The 20,648-nt window shown below is 42.4% G+C and overlaps 2 protein-coding genes across 20 annotated transcripts in view; one reads left to right on the top strand and one right to left on the bottom strand.

The window, feature by feature from the left end:
• FUBP1 (far upstream element binding protein 1) overlaps window positions 1–9,611 on the top strand; it is a 33,306-nt gene extending 23,695 nt beyond the window's left edge. For all 5 annotated transcript variants that reach the window (XR_001876371.1, XR_001876370.1, XR_001876368.1 and 2 more), the window contains one exon: window positions 8,844–9,611. Coding sequence is in view for 2 of the 5 variants with exons in the window: in XM_017824876.1 (XP_017680365.1) it covers window positions 8,844–8,861 (18 nt within the window). In the remaining 3 variants the exon portion in view is untranslated. The remainder of the gene's footprint in view (window positions 1–8,843) is intronic.
• On the bottom strand, window positions 615–20,075 carry NEXN (nexilin F-actin binding protein). Of its 15 annotated transcripts, none has more exons than XM_017824856.1 (14): window positions 19,997–20,075; window positions 14,734–14,816; window positions 13,506–13,697; window positions 13,290–13,371; window positions 13,055–13,203; window positions 12,045–12,086; window positions 10,755–10,922; window positions 10,502–10,675; window positions 8,118–8,303; window positions 4,788–4,988; window positions 3,235–3,456; window positions 1,999–2,184; window positions 1,041–1,401; window positions 615–935 (listed from the first exon to the last, which is right to left on the bottom strand). In XM_017824856.1, exons 2-14 carry the CDS (start codon window positions 14,758–14,760, stop codon window positions 922–924), a joined length of 2,004 nt encoding a protein of 667 aa, XP_017680345.1. In that variant the 5' UTR covers window positions 14,761–14,816; window positions 19,997–20,075; the 3' UTR covers window positions 615–921. The 15 variants fall into 15 exon arrangements, with proteins under 15 accessions (XP_017680345.1, XP_017680349.1, XP_017680347.1 ...); XM_017824860.1 differs by having other exon boundaries at window positions 4,788–4,985; XM_017824858.1 differs by lacking the exon at window positions 19,997–20,075 and adding an exon at window positions 19,418–19,478.
• Window positions 20,076–20,648: the final 573 nt, after the last annotated feature.

The following is a 20,648-nucleotide window of genomic DNA, read 5'->3' as shown; positions in this document are numbered from 1 at the left end:
TTTTTGTAAAGTTACTCCTAAAGAAGCTGAATCTGGTTCAGATGGTGTTGGCACAGTGACATCAATGTTGATGTCAAGAGGTCTTAGAGAAAAATAGTCCAGTAGCCTTAAGACAGTGTTTAGAGATGGGGCAATAAATTTATTGCATTAAGCTGAAGAAAACAGGCACTTTCTGAAAACTTTTTTTCTTAGAGCTTGTTTCTTTTAAGCTTAAAATATGAGCCAATCATAATTGTCACCAACTGCCCCTGCATCATTTAATCAGTGAAAAAATCAGAAGTTTTCCAAGACAGTTGTTGGTATTATGAAGAGCATTACAAACCTAAGGGAGATGGTTTTCCTTTAGGATTATCATCTGCATGGGTTGGTCAGAGCACAACAGTTTAAATGCAAGCCCATTTTAAAGCAAGAAGTAATGAATGCTCTTTGGAAAAAGGCAGCAGTGGTGAGCAGTTAGCTAATCTTTTATTCTTTAAAAACAGTACACTTGGGTTTCTGAACATCCTCAATAAGTATTCCCTTTTGCCAGTTCAGTGCCTCTGGGATAAAGTTAAACAGCCTAAATATTCAGTGCTCATGCAAAGTGTACCAACAGACTGACACCACGACACAGGTTTCCAGGTTGTGTATTCAGCTTTATTCTGTTATGCAGCAGTTGGTCTTGGAATGGGGGAGCACTATTTTAATTCAGCTTTTTCCTTTGTTGATCTCTCATACATTGATTCTTTTTTTTTTTTTAGCCTTTAATACTGATTTTTGCCTTGAGTAGGGAATCCAGACACACTCATAATTTGAAGGTTATTCTGATGCAGGAATGACAAATTAATGCATATCCTTGCTTTCTTTAGTTGGCCCCATCAGAGAAAGAGATGATGCAGTAAGAAAGTTGAGGGGAAGAAAGATTCCAGCTAAGGTAGAGCATTAGTAGTCATCGGCTAGAAAATACAAGAAGGGTTAAGAGAGAAAGGTAGTTAGGTTTTGGTAACAGGAAAGATGCAAAGAAGGGTGAGAATTAGGCAGATTAAAATGCTAACTCTTACTTTCAATGGTGAGAATGCAGGTGCTGGCAGCTGAGCCTCTGTTGTTGACTGCTTTACACATATATTCCCCTTCGTCTTCTGGGAAGGTTTCTGGCAAGTAAAGGCAATAGGTTTCTCCTCTTTCAATGTACTGATAGTCCTCAGAGTCCTGCAACATCTCCCCCTCAAACCACCACGTAACTTCAGGTTTGGGTTCTCCAGTGATTTTAACTGTGAATCTCACTGGCTCGCCATCAACAACTGAGGTGTTTTTCAGTGACTTCTTGAACCAGGGAGCTCCAGATCGAGCTTGATCCTCCTCATCTTCACAAGTAGAACCATTAATGATGCTTCCCTCTTCTTCTTCTTCCTCTTCTCTTTTCTGTTTTGAAATAAGTCCACTTAGAACATTTAAAGTGGCAATAGCAGTGTGACTGCCAGTGATGCGTCTCTGATCACAGACAAGTTATGGTGCTTGTGAGAAGGGGAAATGCCACACCTGTCCTCACTAGGTCACATATGCCCTGAATCTGGGAGTGCAACAGGCAGTAAAATGCATTTTAGTAAGGCTGGAATCTTGGTGTAAAATACAGGCACAAGTGTAGATTCCATTTTCAGACTATTCAAGGGATGCCATGACCTTTCTTAGCAGTGTCTTGTACTCTTCTGGAAATGTTCCAGGCCAGGCTGGATGGGGCTTGGAGCAACCTGGTCTGCTGAGAGGTGTCCCTGCCCATGTCAGGGGGTCAGAAATACATGATCTTTAAGGTCCCTTCCAACCCAAACCATTCCTTAATTCCATGAAGGGTAAACACCAAATGCAATTTTTACATTATTTATGTTACCTCAGCAATTCCCAGCAGCTGCTGAAACAAGTGAAAGGTTCCTTTTGTGTCTCTGGTAGTGTTGTCATCAGTGGTAATGAGAAGCAAAGTTAAATGACACTTAGGACTGAGGAATGAGACTTTAAGATTTATACCTTCTGTAAGGCTGCATCGATCTCTTTCTGCTCAAACTGCATGCGCAGGAATTTCTGCTCCTCGATCCTCCTCTGCTCCTCCTCCTCCCGGGCTCTTGCCATTTGCTCAAAACGGGCCTTCATGTTCACTTTGTGAGTAAATGGAGCCTCGGATTTCTTGGCTGGTCTCACATCTACATCGTCCTCCTTGGGAAGAAAACGTTCAAAACAGGACTTATTTATTATCTTTGATATGTGTACGATGGTAAAACTAATTTTTTATGTTCCCACAGTTCTTTTTAACTGAGAAAAGCCACACAAAATCCTGCTTTTTTTCTCAGGTTTGTTAAATGTGGGGTCTAAAATCAAGTCTTGTAATAGTTTATCCCAGGATAGGGCAAAATACTTGCAAAAGTAATTTAAAAAAAAATAGGTAGAAAATACTCCTGAAGTTTTATTCACATAGAAATGTAATACTTTGTGCCAGTGGTAAATCCTCAGTGACTTGAGTTTTATGCCATGGTGGTAGTGCAGGTTCAACCCCTTCTGATCTTACAGAAACAATTAGTGTCAATCATTAACTTGAAAGTTCAAAACTAAAAGCCAGGCTTTGAGCTGCCCCAGGAGTGAGTGAGTGAGTGCTGTGCAGAGGAGCCCAGGGCAGGATTGCTGCTGTCACAGGGTTGGGCACTGCCACAGAATTATGTCGCCAAAGCTCCCACTGGGCTGGTGGGTCCCAGACCCTTGTGTTGATTGTGCAGACTGATGGCTCCAATTCTTGTTTTTTCCCCTCTGAGAAGTGTGAGGTTCCAGTCTGAGCTATAGATAGGTGGGCATCCTCCTCTGCTCTACCCTGAGGAGTAAGTGAACCTGATAAAAAGACTTCAAGTGGTTTTGTTTGGGTTGGGTGTGGTTTGGATTTAATTCATACAGTGGAGAATGAATTCAGCAGGAGAAGCAATTCAAGTGCTAATGGATAATTCTCAGACAGGAATGTTTTAAACCCTCAGGCTGGCAGGTCTCAGGTTAAGATGCTGAACTGAGGACTTGGAGCAGAAAAATCTCTGCTTGCCCAGGTGCTGTTTCCTTTAGGGATGCTGGGTGAGAGATCCTCAACATCCAAGGAGGGAACAGGAAAGAAGGGAAAAGATCATTTTAGAAATACAACGAAATTTGATGAAAGCAGCAGCATAGTCCCCTCCTGGATCATTAATGTGCTGGTTAATTATATCATTAACATACACACAATGAACTTACCTCCTGGAATTTTTCAGCTTCTCTTTCTCTTATTTCTTCATCCATTGCTCTCCTCTTTGCTCGCTCTTCTTCAATCTTCTTCTGTATTTCTTCTTGAGACAACTGTCCTATTTTTTCAAACTTGCTTTTTAAGTTCTTTGCCTGAATAGAACCACTTCTTTTTAGCTTTATTAATTCTTCATATTCTTTGCTCAGCTCAAAAGTTTCACACTCTTCTTCCAGCTGTTGAGAAATCACAGAATGTGTAAGGTGGGAAAGGCCCTAAATTAGTTTTACTGCCCATTCTCCCACAGAAAGGTGCAACTCAAAACACTACAGCTCTCTTGGTTACTAGAAATCAGCAGAGATCTTCTCCCTGTAACATTTTTGTCCTCCCTGTTCTCATGATGACTGCATTTGTATCACCTCTCAACCAGCTGAAGATTTTAAAATGTCTTGTAAGATATCTTCTAAAACACCCTTTGTTCAAGGGTTGCTGTCAATAAATGCCCTTCACAGGCTCACAAACCAGACACCAATACAAAAAACTGAGTTATCCAAGATCCATAAATTCACCTCTACTTACTTGCAATATGATATGAAATTATCTTCTAAACCACAGCTATTTTGTTAAACAATAAAATTATTCCTTTTTTTTTTCTTTTAATTCAGTAAAAAGCAGATGACATTTCAGGATGTCGTGGCTGGAAAAGGAAGGGCAGCTCTGGCTCCTGTAGTCAGACCACATCTGAAGCTGTAATTGCTGATATTTTTCTCCCTCCTTTTATGACCTCTGGCTGATGGTAAAGATTTATTTTAGCTGGATGTCTCTGTCTCCCTTTTTCCCTGGGATGACTTGAGAACATCACAAGCCACAGCCTTTATTACTCACTTGAGCTTGGGGGAAAAAAAATAAAAAAAAAAAAAAAAAAAATACAGTCCTTGAACTTTCAAAAGGGAATAATAAAGAATTGCCACCCACAGCCAAATTGAAGTGTAAAGTTCATGACTGGGATGTTTTAAACATTTGGAATGTCAAGCAAATCGTGTGTGTGATTTGTACAGTCAACTGCGACAGTCTTCAAACCCTTGATACACCAATTAGAAAAAGCCCACTGTATTTCTTTCCTCATTAGTTAACACAGTACTTCACTGAGGAAAAGCAGGATTTTTTGCTCTTTCCTACCTTTAGTTTTGTATTTTCATTTGGGAACTAAAGATTTCTGTTTTCCCAATACAGTAAATATTGTCTAATCATTTTAGTAATACTTTAGAGATTTTCAGAAGTGACTGCAAAATAAAAATTACAAATTTGAAACTTGTTTACTTTAAGGGTGGCAAGAGATAAAAACATTTTCCTGGTTAGATTAGTGTTAAAAATATGTCATTATCATTATATACAGTGTTTGCAAAATATGGGTTTCTATTTTTCCTTCCTCTCACACAATATTGAACGTGTCTATTTAACATTTCCCTTAAAGGAAATTTTTAGCTACAGCCTTAAACTGAGATTTTAATAATTAGCTGAAATGATCTATTCAGAGCATGCTCAACATATTGTTTGATGCACAAACCTCTCCCATTTCTTGTCTCAGCTGTTGGAATTCTTGCCTTTCCATTTCCAACTTTTGCCGACGCTCTTCCTCTGTGCGTCTCTTCTCTTCTTCCATTTTTTGCCTCAGCAGCTCCTCAAAGTTAATTTCCAGTTTCCCAGGTACGAGGGATTCTTGAGAAAATGTTTTAAACATTTCTGGTGATTCATCATCCAGCACCTGCTGGGAATGCAGAGATGAAACCACAGCATTGCTCATTGTGGGACATAAAGATTTATGTCACGTAAACAGGTGACATATTTTGTGGGTATTCCTCTAATATTGTGGGAGGGAGTGGTTTGGGGGGGTTGTATTTAACTTTAGCTACAGTGCTAAAACTTTAATGAAGTATTTTCTGCCCTCTAAATGCTCCTTTAGGACCTAAAGCAATTCATTCTTGTTTCCTTCAGACCATCATTAAACAGTGTTTGTGTTTAAACGTCATTGCTCTTAACACTGAAATACCCAGAGCTGCCATTTCTTTGGAGCAAATTGAATTAAGCAATATTAGCATTTCCAGGAAGGAGAACTGAACAGAATTTTCAGGAGAAATTCATCTTGTGAACAAATTGTTTAAGTCCTGTTGCCGGTTTATTGGTTTATAGAACCCCCAGCAAGGGCTTCCTCCTTTCCCTGGCCTTGTCTCTGGCTTCCCAGTAGGGTTAGGCTTAGTTGGTGTTTAGGAGCAGTTGGTGTATCTTACAGACTAATTCCTAGCATGGTAGGGCTTAGGAAAGGCAGTTTTCATTCCTTCCAAAGCAGGGAATGGAAGAAGTAACATTTTCTCAGACTGAAGTGCAATATGACTAAAATCTGAAGCTGTGTGCTACCAAAATGGTCAGTGGTGACAGAGTGAGTCCTGCAGGAAGGTTAAAACAACTCCTTGCCAAAGCTTCCACTTGTGTGTGTCTGGGCATGGACCTGGACAAACTTGCTGACAGATTGTCCCAGCAGGAACGTTCTGGAGGTGAATGTGAGCTGAGCTCGGGTCCTGGCCCACAACTCTGAGCTGATGTGCTTTGGGCTTCATCAGGGCGTGTTTGAAAAGCCTTGGGGCAAACATGGAAGGTTCAGTGTGCCCTGAGTTGTAGCCATTCCCAACAGCAGGAATCAGGCAAATGCTGGAAACAATTAAAGCAGCAAATTTCCATTGGAGAAGGTGTTGTGACTACCTTCATAAAGGAACAGAAACTAAACATTTTTTGAGAGTCTTTGACAATTCCTCTTCTCTTTATTGCTGCTCACTGCCCTGTAACCCACACCTTTTGCTGCTGTTGATGCCATGCTAGCTCACATCCCTGTCTCGACCTACTTTGCCCATATCCTTTTTATTTGCCACAGCTCTTTCAGTAGTTTTTTAGCCCAATCCCACTCCAATTCTGCTATTCACTACAGATATCCTTCAGATTTTCCCTCTGAGTAATTTCACAGTTGGACTTCAGCCCCACCATTCCTTCCAATCTTCATTTGTTTTGTGTAATATGAGCACATTCGTTGAAATTGTGTTATGGAAAAAGTGAAGTCTAAAAACAAGCTGTAAACTATTTCCTTCAATGAAAACAATGCCATACAGTTTTTGGAGGCTAACCATTGCCTAAATTAACAAAGAAACATGAAACTCTTGCTTGTGATGCCCTGGTCCATGTGTTCATCCCTTCAAGGAGACACAGACCCTGAGGGAGCAGCAGGGGTGTTAATTCAGGATTTGCCCACGTGTGTTCAAAAGCTGGGCCTGTGAGCAAACACTGAAGCTTCTGCTCTGTATTTGTGACTGACTTATGAAAAGACAGAGAACCAATTTATTGGTGGTTAAAACCCACAAAGATTCAATGAGTTGTGTGAGGTACAAAACCCCTGTGGTTAGTCCAGTCAATATTTTAGCCATATTTTGTGAAATGAGGCCATACTTTTTTTTTTCCTGCAAAGTGGGAACAGTTGGTGGTGAGAAAATTCCTGTAACGATCCCAGTTTGCAGCACAGTCAGCCAATATTCTGAGGGCAAACAGGGACTGAGAGAAAGTAGAATTTTTTTTCTTTATTATTTCTGTTAAGACAGGTTCTTTTTGCAGTCTTTAACAGAAAGAGACTGATGGGGATGAGAGATCCCTGTTTCAGTCTGAAAGCCATCACACTGGTGATGGGGAGCATAGATTTTCAGTTAATTTTTTTAATTGCTGACCATTTTCAGTGCCTGGAGTCACAGTGCACAGTCTCTGTGCTGCAGCTAATGGATTAAACCCCGTTTAATCAGTGAGGTTATTGCTGCACTGAGGCTGAAAAAAGTGTTTCTCAAGAAAACAAAAACCAGACACGTCTTTGCTTCCCTTTAGTTCTCTGCTGGCTTTTCATAAAATAACTGGGTTATTCCACAGTTCTGTACTGGCCAGTCCTGCCCTTCTTTTTGCAACAAACACTACTTCCTTTTAGTTTCTGTTTGGGTGATTTAATATTGTATTTCCTTATATCCACCAGTAAGTAACTGGTTTATACCCACAAGCCTGCTGAGACTTGAGGTGGTTGGAGTAAGGATGAAGACTGCACTTAAAAGTTCCATGCTAGGGTGTTTTTTATTAATAAATAATATTGTTGCCACCCTCTGAAATTGGTCATCTCCCTCTGCTTTCAGCTAATGTCAGTATGTCAAAGTCCCTGAAAATTTGTCTTCTGCATCATCTTAACTCAAACTTTAGAAGCCCTTGCATGTCACAGAGATCTGCACTTATCTCAGGAAGACCCATATTAAAATTGTTCTGATGGGAAATGCCACAAGTTACTTTTTGTGTTGAAATACTTTAAAAGCTACATTTCAGTCAGCTGGGATCAGCCTTCCTAAAGAGCCCCAGGTGACTGGATAATTCATTGCTCTGACTGGGATGCCATTAATTGTGCTCCAGCTGTAAGAGATGATTGCTGAACACCCTGTAAAGGTGTGAGAGAAACCCAGAGCTGGTAAAAGAATTGCTCTTCTCCCCCCCAAAAAACCCAACAAACCCTCCTGGTCAGAACATTTTGCTTTCCAAGTTGGTTGCATCCGGCATAATAATACCCATTGGATGGAATCTCTGGGTTTGACTAAATCAGTTGGAATCTCTCCAGGCTGGGTGTGAGGAGGGATTGTTCTGTGAGGATTTTGGGTAAATGAACCTGATTAGTTACCCCATCACCTCCTAATGAGTGGGGAGGGGAATTAATGAAGGAAGGAATTGAAGCAAACATTCCTAACTCCATTGAAAGCTTTTTGCCAGAGTTTCTTTCCAGTTTGTTTGAATCTTAGGTAACAATGAAATCATGCACTAAACCAGAATCCCATACCATGTTCTTCCTCGCTTCAGCAAATGCTCTTTTCTCCTCTTCTATGCGTCTCCTCGCTTCCTCCTCTGCTTTCCTCTTCTCCTCTTCTCTCCTCTGTCTTTCCATCTCCTCAAAACTGAGTCTGAGTTTCCCAGGGCGGAATTCTTTAACAGAATTTTCAGATTCTTCATCCCCACCTTCATTTATCTTCAGAGAAAGGGGGAGAGGAAAAAATAGAAAGGACTTACCCAAACATAAAAATATTCTTTATAGTGAATAAATACTCCATTAATTCCTTTCTGATCTCTTATAAATGTTGTTTTCTCCTTGAGGAAAAAATATAGCAAGAGTCTGGTTCCTAAGAGAAACATTTTAATCTTGGTTTTAGCCAAGGGAGGGAGAAGGGAAATTTTCAGTATCCTATATGTAGCTTCTGTAGTTTTCAAAAATCTATCAGGTGTGTAATTCAAAGAACAAACCGTGTGTTATAAGGAAAAGGCTGGACAGTTAAATACTTACTTTATGATCTTGGGGCTGGATCTTTACTGTAAATCACTCCCTATTCAATTTATTTACATCACTTCCATAGACCTTTATACCATCAAGTCTTTTTGTTGGCATAGAAATTGTTCTCACCAGTGCACCAGTTGTGAAAAAAATGCTGTAGAGTCTTATAGAAAAACTGAATCAATTCATTAACGTTTTGCTATTATTCCAGACTGAGATTTTTATTTCTTTTCTTTTTAGCCATTTAATCATCACTGAAGAAAGGGAATTGAGATACTGTGATCTCCTCACTGTAGCTTGTCTCCAGTGAACACTCACCTGCTAAGAGGAGCCTGTGCTTTGCAAACTGCAATCAAGGACAAAAGACCAAACCCCCTCCAGAGGACACCCCAGAGTACTTGAGAAAAATTATTACTTCCAGTTTTGGCAACCACTGCATAGCAGATAAAGCCACATGTTAGAAGACATGTTTGATGCAGACAATTTGTACATTATTTTATATTAGTTGGTAAATAAAAGCATAGACATGAGGGTGGGAGGTGGGAACTGAACCTCAGTTAGAGCAGCTCGTGACTCCAAGGAGTTCACTCTGTCATTGTCTCCCCTCTCCTCCTTTGCTGCCCAACCCCAGACAAAAAGAAGAAGGTGCATTGTTGGCATAATGACCATGTTATTGGTGTGAACAAGTTAAGGGATTTGGTGGAGGTGGAGGTGAAGCAGTAAACTACAATTTGGGTATCTGCCTAAACCCAGAACCCTCTCAGTGTGGACCAGTTGAGAATTTCTGTGTTTCAGCTTTCTGGAGGTTCTGTGGTGTTGGGTTTGTTTAGGTTTGTGTGTGTAGAATGTACATTTCTTGAATGTGTCTGAAGTATAGTCAATATAGTGATTTTGATCTGTTTGTCTAAGAATGTCCATTCAATAACTGCAGTCTGTTGAAGTTAGCAAATTCCTATAAATAATATGTTCCCAGTTTTTGCAGAAGATTAAAACCTCGTTTCTCGTTAATCTTGTTTGTATGTGAATTTTTTGTGTGAATTAACAAAGTCAGAGTGATCATGACTGTACAGGGGAAAAGTATTCAAATACAGAACTTGAGAATTGCTTTTGGCAATGGAGTGTGGTAAAAATGAGGAAATACAGAACTAAACTGTCTGGTGGATCTTTGGTTAATAGTGAGTGTGATTCCTCCAGTGTGATCCAAGAACAAACTCCAGTGAGGTCTATTTAGAGGTGATCTAAAGTAACTCTGCCTCATGATAAAGAACACATATGGAGGTGGTTCTGCAAGTAATATAAACCAGGAATTGTGAGCCACATTTCTGACAGTTTGGGGACTTAATCAAGTCATTTATGGTATGTTGTTTATGTCAATATATACGAGGGAGCTGAGCTGGTCTGTCTTTTTTGCCCTTTCTTCCTAAGAGGAGAGTTGTAATTGATGTTTATTTCTATATGTTTACAAATAAATGCAACAAACGTGGGTAGAGCCCTTCCCAAATCTTCGTTCGCGAAGCCCAGCCATGGTGACAAATAAATCTGGGAATAAGAAACGGGATTCTGTTCCTACAGAATGTTTGCATCAAAACCTGGTCACTGAAACATCTGCAGCACTAATTAAGAACCCAACAGACAGTAGTCTTCGTGAAGACTTACAGCTGAAGGGACTACAAAGTGTAGATATCAAACCCACTGAGATTGCTGGCACAATTCAAGCACCTGTATTTGTGGGGTTGACTAAAGGAATGTGGAAAGCACGATGAAATACTGGGTGATTACTGAGCTAAGGCTAAAAATGCATCTTGCAAAAAGGCATTTTCAGACTCTTTTACAGCTCGAAATGTGGTTGAGGAGTAAGAAAGAAGCAGGATCCTGTTGAGGAGCAGCCCTGCCCTCACCATTCGCTGTCTGGCCTCCTCAAAGGCCCGTCTCTCCTCCTGCAGCCGCTGCCGGGCCTCCTCCTCCGCCTGCCGCCTTTGGCTCTCCTGCCTCTGCCTCTCCAGCTCCTCAAATGTCACCTTCAGCTTCCCAGGAGACACAGACTCCGGGGGGGCACTGCTTTCATTCTCACCCTGGGTAAGGAAAATGAAACAGTTGTATCTTAAGCTGATAAATATCTGCTCTGTGGGTGTTTTGGGATGGGGGGTTTACCGTGACAGACGAAAGGCACTTGGTTTCCTTCAGGGATTGGTTTTCATTCTTCATTTCTTCCTCCTCTGCTCTCTCCTTTCCTGGGTTCTCACAGTTTATTTTTACCTTCCCAGGTGTCTTGGTGGGTTTCACAGGCACTACTGTAACTAGGAGTGAATCATCCCCTTCCTGTCCAGAAAGATATTTATTAGATATCATATAAATAAACTCATTTCTTAATGAAACTGCTGGTTTAACCTGTGTGCACCAAAGCTTCCAAAAGATTTACTTGTACTGAGTATTAACCACAAGAATAAATCCAACTGCCTGTGGCACTCACTGCTTTTCTTGTAAAGCTGAAGAGTGTCAAGACTGAATTATAGTTTAAACATAACTGCTGGGAAACTCCTTGATTTCTTTACATATCTTCACTAACTGTTAGTTATAAAAACTCATAGGTTGGAAAAGAACAGGTGTAATTTGGAACACACAGCAACTGTAACCACACTCCACTTCCAGTTTTAACATTTACCCTGTAAAGGAAATACTGTGGCTGGAATAAGCCAGTGGCTCTAGAGAGCAATTTGTAATTTCTCAGGCACAGTAATTGTTTTTTGAAGGAAGTTGCTGATTCAAAGCTATTTTTGCAACTTACTTGCCAAAATACATTTTACCTTTTTTTTTTTTTTTCTCCACAGAATACCGTGATTAACAGGGACACTGTCAAATAAGTTAAAGCTAATGGATTCTGGGGGGTATTTTTTGCTTTCCAAAACTGTAGTAGGAGTGTGATTTTCTTGTGTTAGTAAAAGACAATAGGACCTTTGGACCCAGCTTTTTGAAATTAAACATTTATTTTCAAGACTTAAAATCCAAATGGTAAATTAGTCAATTAAAAAAAAAAAATGTTCACTGAGTGAGGTGTTCAAACATCTGTATGTTGTCAGAAGCCCCTTTTAATTTCAAGTTTAAGGCAAAGAGCTTTTACGATGATTCTTTCCAAAGCCAGAGGACTTAGAGTATCATTACCAATATATATCAAATGATTCTGGTGGCTTTGAATATTTACATTTTAGGTCTTTTTAACTAACCACAAAGTACTCACAGTGCAGGCTCTTTTTCAAAATTCAGTATACTGATTTCAAGAACAGACATATAGTTCCATATACTCTAAAAATTTGTTAGCTCCTTGGTTGAACTTTAAGCAGGTATTTGTGTGCCCTTTTCGAAGTTTTCCCGACCCAAATTACAACAATAAAACAAAAGTGAATAAAATTGTAGGTGAACATTTCTTTAAAAAAATCTGATTACCTCAGCTGCTGATTCAGTTCCCGTATTGTTAAAGTCCTCAATCTATTAAATAAGAATTTCATAGGATTACATTACTTTGGCTCTTTGCCTTAGAGTTCCAAACACAGAACTGGAAATTCTTTTTGTATCAGAGATATGTAGGTAGCACTTAAATTCCCAGGGGTGATAAGGACTGGACCTTGGCTGGAATGCTTGTGGAGGAAGAGGCAACACGACATAAAACATCCTAAAGAAAATATGCTACAGCATTTTAACAGGGCAGGGCTGAACTGGGAAGTGTACTTGAGATGTCCAGTCTTCATTTAACCATTCCAGAATTGTGTGAAACAGAAATAAAACAAAACAAAACAAAACAAAAAACAAAAACAAAACAAAAAAAAAACCAAACAAAAGCAAACAAAGGCAAAACCAAACAAAAGCAAAAACCACCAAAGCCAAATGCTGTGTTTGCTTCACGTTAATTCTAAAATTCTACATGTCTGTCCTTCTGCCTTGCAGAGTAGATTAAAAATATGGTAGATACATTGCCAGTTAAAAGCACAGTTGTAACAATGTTAAAAGCCTTAGTAGAAAACTGACTCCTAGTTTTCATTTCTTAGAACAAATTCAAACCCAAGTTAAGTATTACTGTCGTTTGGTTAAATAACAATTGGCTCGTGTTACAAGCAGAAGTAAGAGTTGGTAAAATATAAGAAACATTTTCAGATTAGTTTAGCAAACACTGTAAACTCTTGTTTGCATAGGACACCAAAATTTGTGCCTGGTTCCTGCCACATTTTTGCCTGCCTGGTTTCATCTGTAGCTGTTTTAGAGCTTAAAAAAAGATTTACTGTAAAGAAGTGAAGAGGAAGAGTCTCTGAACGTTATTTCCCACCTCCATCCCACTGAGCATCACGTAAATCACCACTATCAGAAATCTTAAGATTGAATCTTTCTGATCAATACAAAACTTTAATTTGTGGCTGTTTGCTTCCAATTATACCCTGCCTGGTGTGATCAGATCAACATACCTCCTGAGCTTTTTTGGCTAATTCTCTTTGAATTTTTCTTTTCTCAATCATATCTTGTTCGATTCTGCGCTTCCTTTCTTCTTCCATTCTTTTTCTTTCTTCTTCTTGCCTTTGCTTCTCCATTTCTGCAAATTTGCCTTTAACAGTCCCTGTGGATGTGAAATACACTGATAAATACTTTCATCTAATACTTGTCAGGTGACTTATGGGGCCTTTAAAGTTGGGCCTCTCTTACCTATTAGTTTTGGGACATAACCTTTTTCTGTTTTAGATAATTTGGTGTCATCGTCTTCATCAGATGCGAGCAGTTCTTTCATCTAATTGATGAAACACAGAAAATAAACTGTCTTTATAACTAATAAAATCCCAATGTTATTGTCTTAAAATAATGTGAATAGATTTTCAGGCAGAATGTCAAATATTAACACAAAATATTAGCAAAGAAAACAACCTCCTGCTTTCTCCTGTTCCATTCTCTCTCTCTAACATATTGTTCTTTTCTTCTTTGCTTTTCATCTCTAGATCTCCTTTGATTTCTTTCTTCCCTTGCTTTTTGCATTGCTTCAAATTTATCCTTTACATCGCCCTTGTGAAGCTTGGGCACATAGGACTTTTGGACGGGTTTAGATGAAGAAAGCAGAATCTTGGTGAAGATATAGAAGAAATGAAGATAAGAGAAAAAAAGAAAAGTTGAAGCAGATGGACAGAAATATTCTGATAGACTGGATTAGAAAGAATGTGAGAACATAAAACAGAAGTGCAGTTGCTACTAGGAACTTTGTGCCATGAGCCATCATCAATTAAGCCACAAATAGCAATAAATACTAAAAGAACCAAAACAACATTTAGCATTATATTAAACTTAGGCTATAAGCAATTGCAATGAAGAGCTGCAAAACAACTATATGAACTGTGTGAACGGACATTCTCAGGTACTGGGGCTTTAAACATTAATTACAGATTTAGATTGTTGCTTTCAATCCTAAGCAGCCACCAAAGAGCCCCTCTGCCCCCAAAACTTAAAACAGATATAAAGTCATAGATGTATAATACAATATGTAATGGGGGGGTTTCTGCAACACTTCAGCAGCCATATACAGTTTTTTAAATAAATAGTAGTATTTCTTAACTTCAAACTCCCAGTGCATTACATGCTCACTTTCTTAATATTTATAGAAACAGAGAATCCCGGTGATTTTATGTTATAAAGTGCAAAGGTTGCAGGACTCTGATACTGATACAGCAAATGGACATTTCTTTGCCAGTGCTACTCTCTGGGTGCCCACACAGCAGGAGAAGTTCCCACTTCTCAGAACTGCTGGGAATTTTTCTCTTTTTACAGTGATGATGACAGGAATGTTCTCAATAAAGTAATAAATACTGAGAAAACTGGCTGAAAACATTCCATGTTTCATATTTTTCACCTTTCACCAGGTGACATGTCCAGAATTACCCCATCAACACTGTAAGTTTCTTTATATTTTGTTGCCTTTATTTTGCCTTCCCCCTCCATGTTTTTTCTAATAACAGTAAGAACATAATTCACAGACTCTATCAAATAACAGCAATAGCAGCATTCCAGTATAATTGTCTATTACAATTTTTCTGTAATTATTACTTTTGCAAGCATCAGTAGTAAATTATTCCATTGCTTTGATGACTTTAAAATAGGTACCTACCTCAGTTTTCTGTGCAATGTCATTCATGGTTACTGTACTGTGCTCTGCACCTGGTATGTTTTAAGATTGCTTTCAGTTTCTACCTGAAAGAAACAGTTGTAGTTATATTCCTTCCTTTTCCTTTTAAATGATGCTTTAACCATCTTCCTGTAAATAAGGTTGCATAGGCTGAAATCAATGTATCACAATTTCACTTGGTCCTCTGAGGCTTTTCAAGACATGAATAGGTTCTAAGTGTGCCACAGTAATTAAAAGAACAAGCTTATGATTCACTATTCATGCTCATAACTCCTCTATATAGTTCTAGATATTGGGTTTTAATTTCCATTTAAAAAAAAAAAACCAAACCAGCTTGGAGCCAAGCTCTGGTGTGTTGTTAGAAATTTTAAAGTGCACTGTATTATTAGGAACCAAACAGAAAGGCACTTCAAGTTCAGGGCAAGCCTTTGTCTTTTCTTTTTGATTTTCTTTCTTTTTTTTCACCCCCTTTTCCTTTTTTTTTTTCACCTTCCAGTCTATCAGAGCTTGTAGGAGAAAAGAAACCATAACATGACTGCAGTGCTCCTGCTATCTGTGCTCTGTCAATCCTCTGAGGGCCAGGAACCCACCAGAAAACAAAGGAATGTCATGCACTGGTGCAATCCATGCACTGGACAGGGAGACCTGGCAGCCCTCACACAGGGCTGGAGCAGAGAAGTAAGTCCCAAAGATAATCTTTCCCAAGAAATTCCATTTCACCTGAACACCTCAAGAGAAGGGCACCTCTAATCTTCACTGCAGCAACAAACCCAGTTGATGTGGCTTCACCTTAAAGTCATTTGAAAACAGACCTTCCCAATGTCCGGTTCCGAATGTGCAGTTAATTGTAAGATGTTTATGAGCCAAGACTTTGTCTTGAACCTTCCTGATAGCTCCAATTGCCTGAACCCCTTGACACTGGGATAACAAATCTGAAATTTTCTTTAAAAGTGCAAATGTTGGAAGTAATTTTCCATGTGGATTCCTGCTGTCTGAACTTCCAAAATTGTGCCAGTCCAACAGGCCGTTGGCCTGGAGGATGGCAGAGCTGTTCCTGCCATGTGGAATGCTGCCATATCTGCTATTACTTTGGGCTGCTTTCCAGTTTGTTGGCATCACCAGCTCTTAATATGTTTGAAGGTTAGCCAGCTGGCCCCGTGGCATTTTGCCTCTGCAAGTCATCCTACCTGCTCCTTTGATGCTGAAAGATATGGCTATAAAGCAGCAGAGCATTGCTGAACATGATACCATCCATGTTTGCACTTCCATCCCTCTCCATGGCCACTAAGCCTCAGCAGGAGCAGCAGCAGGACACACCTTGGGCACCCCTCGAGGCAGAGCAGTAAATTCCAGTGAAGACAATCCAAAATGTTTAAGAAAAAAAGGAACACTCCTTGAGTTTTGGCTTGTGTGGCAGTGACCATTGTTCCAGGAATTACAGCTGTGGCCTGATGCTCCTTTGGATCTGCCTGATCACCAGGAAAGGGTCACAGTCCAGGTCTTGTTGCTGGGAAAACCCAAGTGGCTACATCGAGAAATCCTGACACCTTCCATGTCATGGAAGAACAGTGACTTCCTAACCTGCCAATAGCTTTGCAAAAGTATGCAGTAACAAATTTGCCAACCCAAGAAACCTTGACCTACTAACTCCCTTTTGAGATGAACCAGTTACATTTTTAAGTTGTGTGTATATACATATGTATTCTTGCTTTGCAGTAAGAATTTTCCCCCAGAGCTCATCTAATAAAAGTAATGCTTATTCTTTGAGGCAACACAAATCTACTTGTATAGGTACTTCAGAAACTATTTTGCTTCCTATTATGAAGCTTAAGATGCAGTCTCATCTTTTATTTCCCAAGATCAGCATATCTCAGGAGAAGCTGTAAGAGCTCCTTACTGAAGCTTCTCACTCAAAAAAAAAAATAAAATCTCAAAGTTCAAGTGAAAATTTAATACAAAACCAATAATGCATAGGAAACTAGGCAACAGATTAGAAATGTTCTGTAAAAAAAAAGTGTTTTCAATTATCTTATTTGTTTGCTGTAAATGATAAGCAATCACCTTCGATATGATCTGATCTGAAAGGTGCTGTTTTGATCACAGCACTTTTTCAATTTTTCATGCAGCCTCCCTAAAACCTTACTTCAGGCAAAAGAAAGTGAACACAAAAAGCCAAAACATCCAGGGGACACAGCTTTGATGGCTCACAAGTCCTAAAATTAATCTCCTTAAATTTAATTAATTTCCATTTCTGAAAGGAGGTCGGAGTCCTCAATTGATACCACAAAAAAAAAAAAAAAAAGTTGTGCAGCTTTAACCAGATTAAAAAAAAAAAAAAAACAGACTTCCCATAAATAATAAAATTCCCTTTCTTAAAAAAAATTCCTGATTTTCAGAGGTGTGATAAACATCCTCACAGGAGACACGACAAATATCAGCGTTTCCCTGGACTGAACACTACTCTTTACAGCAGGACTATGAAGCCAGGACTTTAAAAGAGGTCCAGTTCCTCTGTGATGCCTCCTTTTGGGAGGCCCCCTGCTCTCCTGCTGGGTCCTGTGAGTTATAAATAAGCCCTTCATGGCACCAAGTTACGTTTACCATCTGTCTCCTCTTTGTGATCTGCTTGCAGGGAAGACTCCATTATATAAGAAAACCACATTGTCAGAGCTGGCAACTCACTACTTGCAGCCAGAGAACTAAGGAGAGGAAAACACAGTGTTAAAATATTAAACAAAATACTAAATAGAACTGGAAAGAGGAGGGGAAGTGTTCCTCATTTATGTCCTTGCCATAACTGATCTGGAATGACACTACCAGTTGTTGTACTAAATTACAGATACTGAAGTAGGTACTAAAATTATCGTGCACAGGGGAAGATCCTGAGCTGGCATAAACTGTCAGCTCCACTGAAGCCAATGAGTTATGACAATTAACACCAGCTGTCTAAACTTCACATTTTCTATAATACAAAATGCAAAACTACTTCCACTTCCTTGTATTTCCTTCGTTAAGTCTTTGTAATTAAAGACCAGAACGCTCACCAATAACTGACCCAGCTAATTAAATCTCATACACAATCTTTTCCTCAGTCTCTGGATTTATCACACTCCAACGTTTATTGAGAGTCTCATATTGTAGAATAGTCCTTACAGATATGCTGTTACCTGTAAAAGCATATTTAATACAAGGGATGCCTGTGTTTCTTTATGTAACTATAGACATTCTTAATGCAACAGTGCCACACAGTCCAAAGTGTTAAAAAAATGAAATCACCCTTCTCTGTAGAAAAGATCTGTTAATTCCTTACTCTCTTCTTACTGTTATGGGGTACACAGGCTCCAGAGCAAAGGTAGTGGGGGATGAGAGAGCGCTCTGTTAAGGGGGAAATCCTGCTGGGATCTTCTGGCCCATGACTTCATGTTCCACAGTATCTGCTGATCCTAATCACAGGTGGCAGTAAATTGTGAACTGAAGTCCCCAACAGACAAATCAGCGTATTTTGCCCCACGCCATAGTTCCTTCATCCCCTGCTGTATCACAGCAGCTGAGGACCAACAGTGTGATTTCAGTTCTGCTGAAAGGACTGACAGGACTTCAGAGATGAAGGTGCTGAAACAAGGGGTAAAATACTGGATATGAAGCGCTGTTGCCATCTGTATATTCCCTTCCCCACTGACAGGACACAGCCAATCTGCCTCTTCTCAGAAATCCTCCTGGCCAGCTCAGGCTGAACACAGGGCTGGTCACCCCACGGTGGTCATGGTCCGTGTGGTGCCTCTGCTGCAGAGCAGAGGTCTCCTGCCTTCCTCGAGATGTGCTGCTGCTTCTACTCAAGCAACCCCCCCTCTGGCAGTGCTGTGAAAGCCCACTCGTGTGTACAGCCTTCCTCTGAGCAGCTGTGGCTGCCTCGGGTGCACAGCAAAGGGGCACTTCCATCGCCTCCTGCCCTGCCCTGCCCTCCCAGTGCCATCAGCTTTGCCCTCCACCTCCCCACAGCCAACTTCAACCACCTATGGTAGATGCTCGTCTGACTTCGTTCACTGAGGAAACCGCTCATCTAATACATTCCAAAAACAGTTAGAGAAGGTATTCCCTCAACCATCTACCCAGCTCTTATATCCTGAGCTCAAGATAGGCTCTTGACTCAGATTGTTCTTTCTACATATACTAGGCATGTTCTCATACTTCTGTATCTTCCTTAATTACTACACTTGGCCCTCTTATAAGACTAATTATTACTTTACAATTTAATTTCACTGGTCAATTTTCTAAGAGATTTAAGGTCTCTTAAGATCCGAGATCTAAGGTTAAGAGTACTGTTTTCTACCATACAGCTACTTGCTGATTAATGTTTGAATGAACACGTTTCATTAAGTATGCTTATTGCATTAACAGAAGTTCTTATTTACCTAAAACAAACATGATAATAAACAGCTTGTAAGCTGTCACAGAAGCCCAATATTTTCTTCCAACCCACACTGTCTTACAGCCATCCCTTCAGGGTGAAGCAGAACCAAGGGACGCACTCAGCTGAAAACCACACCGACAGAACTGAACTGCTCTGAACGTGCAGACACGCGGTTTGCGAAAATTAGGCATTTATGGGATTTCGAAGTAACTCTTACGGACCGCACAGCCCAGACGATCTGCCCGCACCGCTCACCCCGCGCTCGCCGCCCATCGCGGCCGGGGGGCCGAGGAGCGCCCGCTCCGCCGGGACACAACCCCCGCTGCGGGGCTGCGGTTAAACTGCTGCGGGTCGCACCCGCCGGGCCCGGAGCGTGAGGGGGCCGTGAGGGGGGCCCGGGCCGTGAGGGGGGCCCGGGCCGTGAGGGGGGCCCGGGCCGTGCGGAGCCCCTGCCCGGCGCTCCCGGCCCCGCTCCCGCCTGGCTGCAGCGACATCGCCCCGGCGCTGCCCGCGGCTGCCGCCCCAGCCCGGGGTCCCTCCCCGGCGGCCCCGCGGTGCGAAGGGGCCGCTGCCCCCAGAGCCGTGGGCTGTGCTCGGCCCGGCCGCCCCGGGGGCGCCGCGCGGGGCCGTGAGGGGGCGGCGGGAGGAGACGGCGCTGCCGCGGCGGGTCCGGGCGAGGGGAGCGAGGGGAGCGGGGTCAGCGGGGCGGGCGGGCAGCCCGAGCCTCGCCGCACGCCGGGGGAGCGGGGCGGGCTGCGGGCGGCAGGGCGGGGAGCGGGGCGGGGGAGCCGAGCCCGCGGAGCCCCGCGGCGGCGGCGGCGGAGCCGCTCTTACCTGCGCCTGCCCGCGCTGCGGCTCGGGGCGCTCCGGGCGGGCTGCGCTGCCGAGCGCCCCTTGGCTGCGGCCGCCGCCGCCGCCGCAAGTTTCCATAAAAGTCGCGGCGCGCGCCCGGCGCCCGCATTCCAGGCGATCCCCGCGCCGCGGCAGCTGCCCCTGCCGGCCCGGCCCCGCCGACCCGCGCCGTGCCCGGCCCCTCGCCCGCCGATCCGCGCGGGGGGCGCAGCCCGGCCGCGCTGCCAGACCCCCCTGCGGGCAGCGGCCCCGCCAACAGGCTAATTTTGGGCTGGAAGCGGCGCGGAGCTATAAATAACCGGGGCGGCTGGCGCGGTGCTGGCCGTGCCGGCCCTGCCGCAGGTCAGCGGGCGGGCGGGGGCTCCGCGGGCCGGGCCGGGGGACACGGAGGACTCGGGGACCCACCGCCCGGGCCGGACCTGCCCGCGCAGCTCCGGCGCTCCGCGGTTCTTCTCGGCCCCGTCCCAGAGATCCCCGCCCGGGCACCGCCGGCGCTCCGGCAGCCCCGGCCGGGCTCACCCGCGCTCAGCCCGCACTCACCGCAGCCCGGCCCGGCCCCGCTCAGCGCGGGCACCGCAGCTCCGCCGCCGCCGGCCCGGCCCGGCCCGCGGGGAGGTTTTTATACCTACGGCCG

This window comes from Lepidothrix coronata, unplaced genomic scaffold, assembly GCF_001604755.1.
Source record: "Lepidothrix coronata isolate B3197 unplaced genomic scaffold, Lepidothrix_coronata-1.0 Scaffold114, whole genome shotgun sequence".
Taxonomy (NCBI): domain Eukaryota; kingdom Metazoa; phylum Chordata; class Aves; order Passeriformes; family Pipridae; genus Lepidothrix; species Lepidothrix coronata.
Note: the sequence above shows the minus strand (reverse complement) of the source record. Positions and strands in the feature narration are given on the sequence as shown.

What these genes read in the sequence shown, in the direction of transcription:
- NEXN (XM_017824856.1), bottom strand. Translation starts at nt 14,760, where the DNA reads ATGAATGACATTGCACAGAAAACTGAG. An exon ending in TAGCCAAAAAAGCTCAGGAG is followed by an intron (nt 12,087 to 13,054) that starts GTATGTTGATCT and finishes CTTATTTAATAG; the next exon opens with ATTGAGGACTTTAACAATAC. An exon ending in AGGAGGCCAGACAGCGAATG is followed by an intron (nt 8,304 to 10,501) that starts GTGAGGGCAGGG and finishes CTTTCTCTGAAG; the next exon opens with ATAAATGAAGGTGGGGATGA.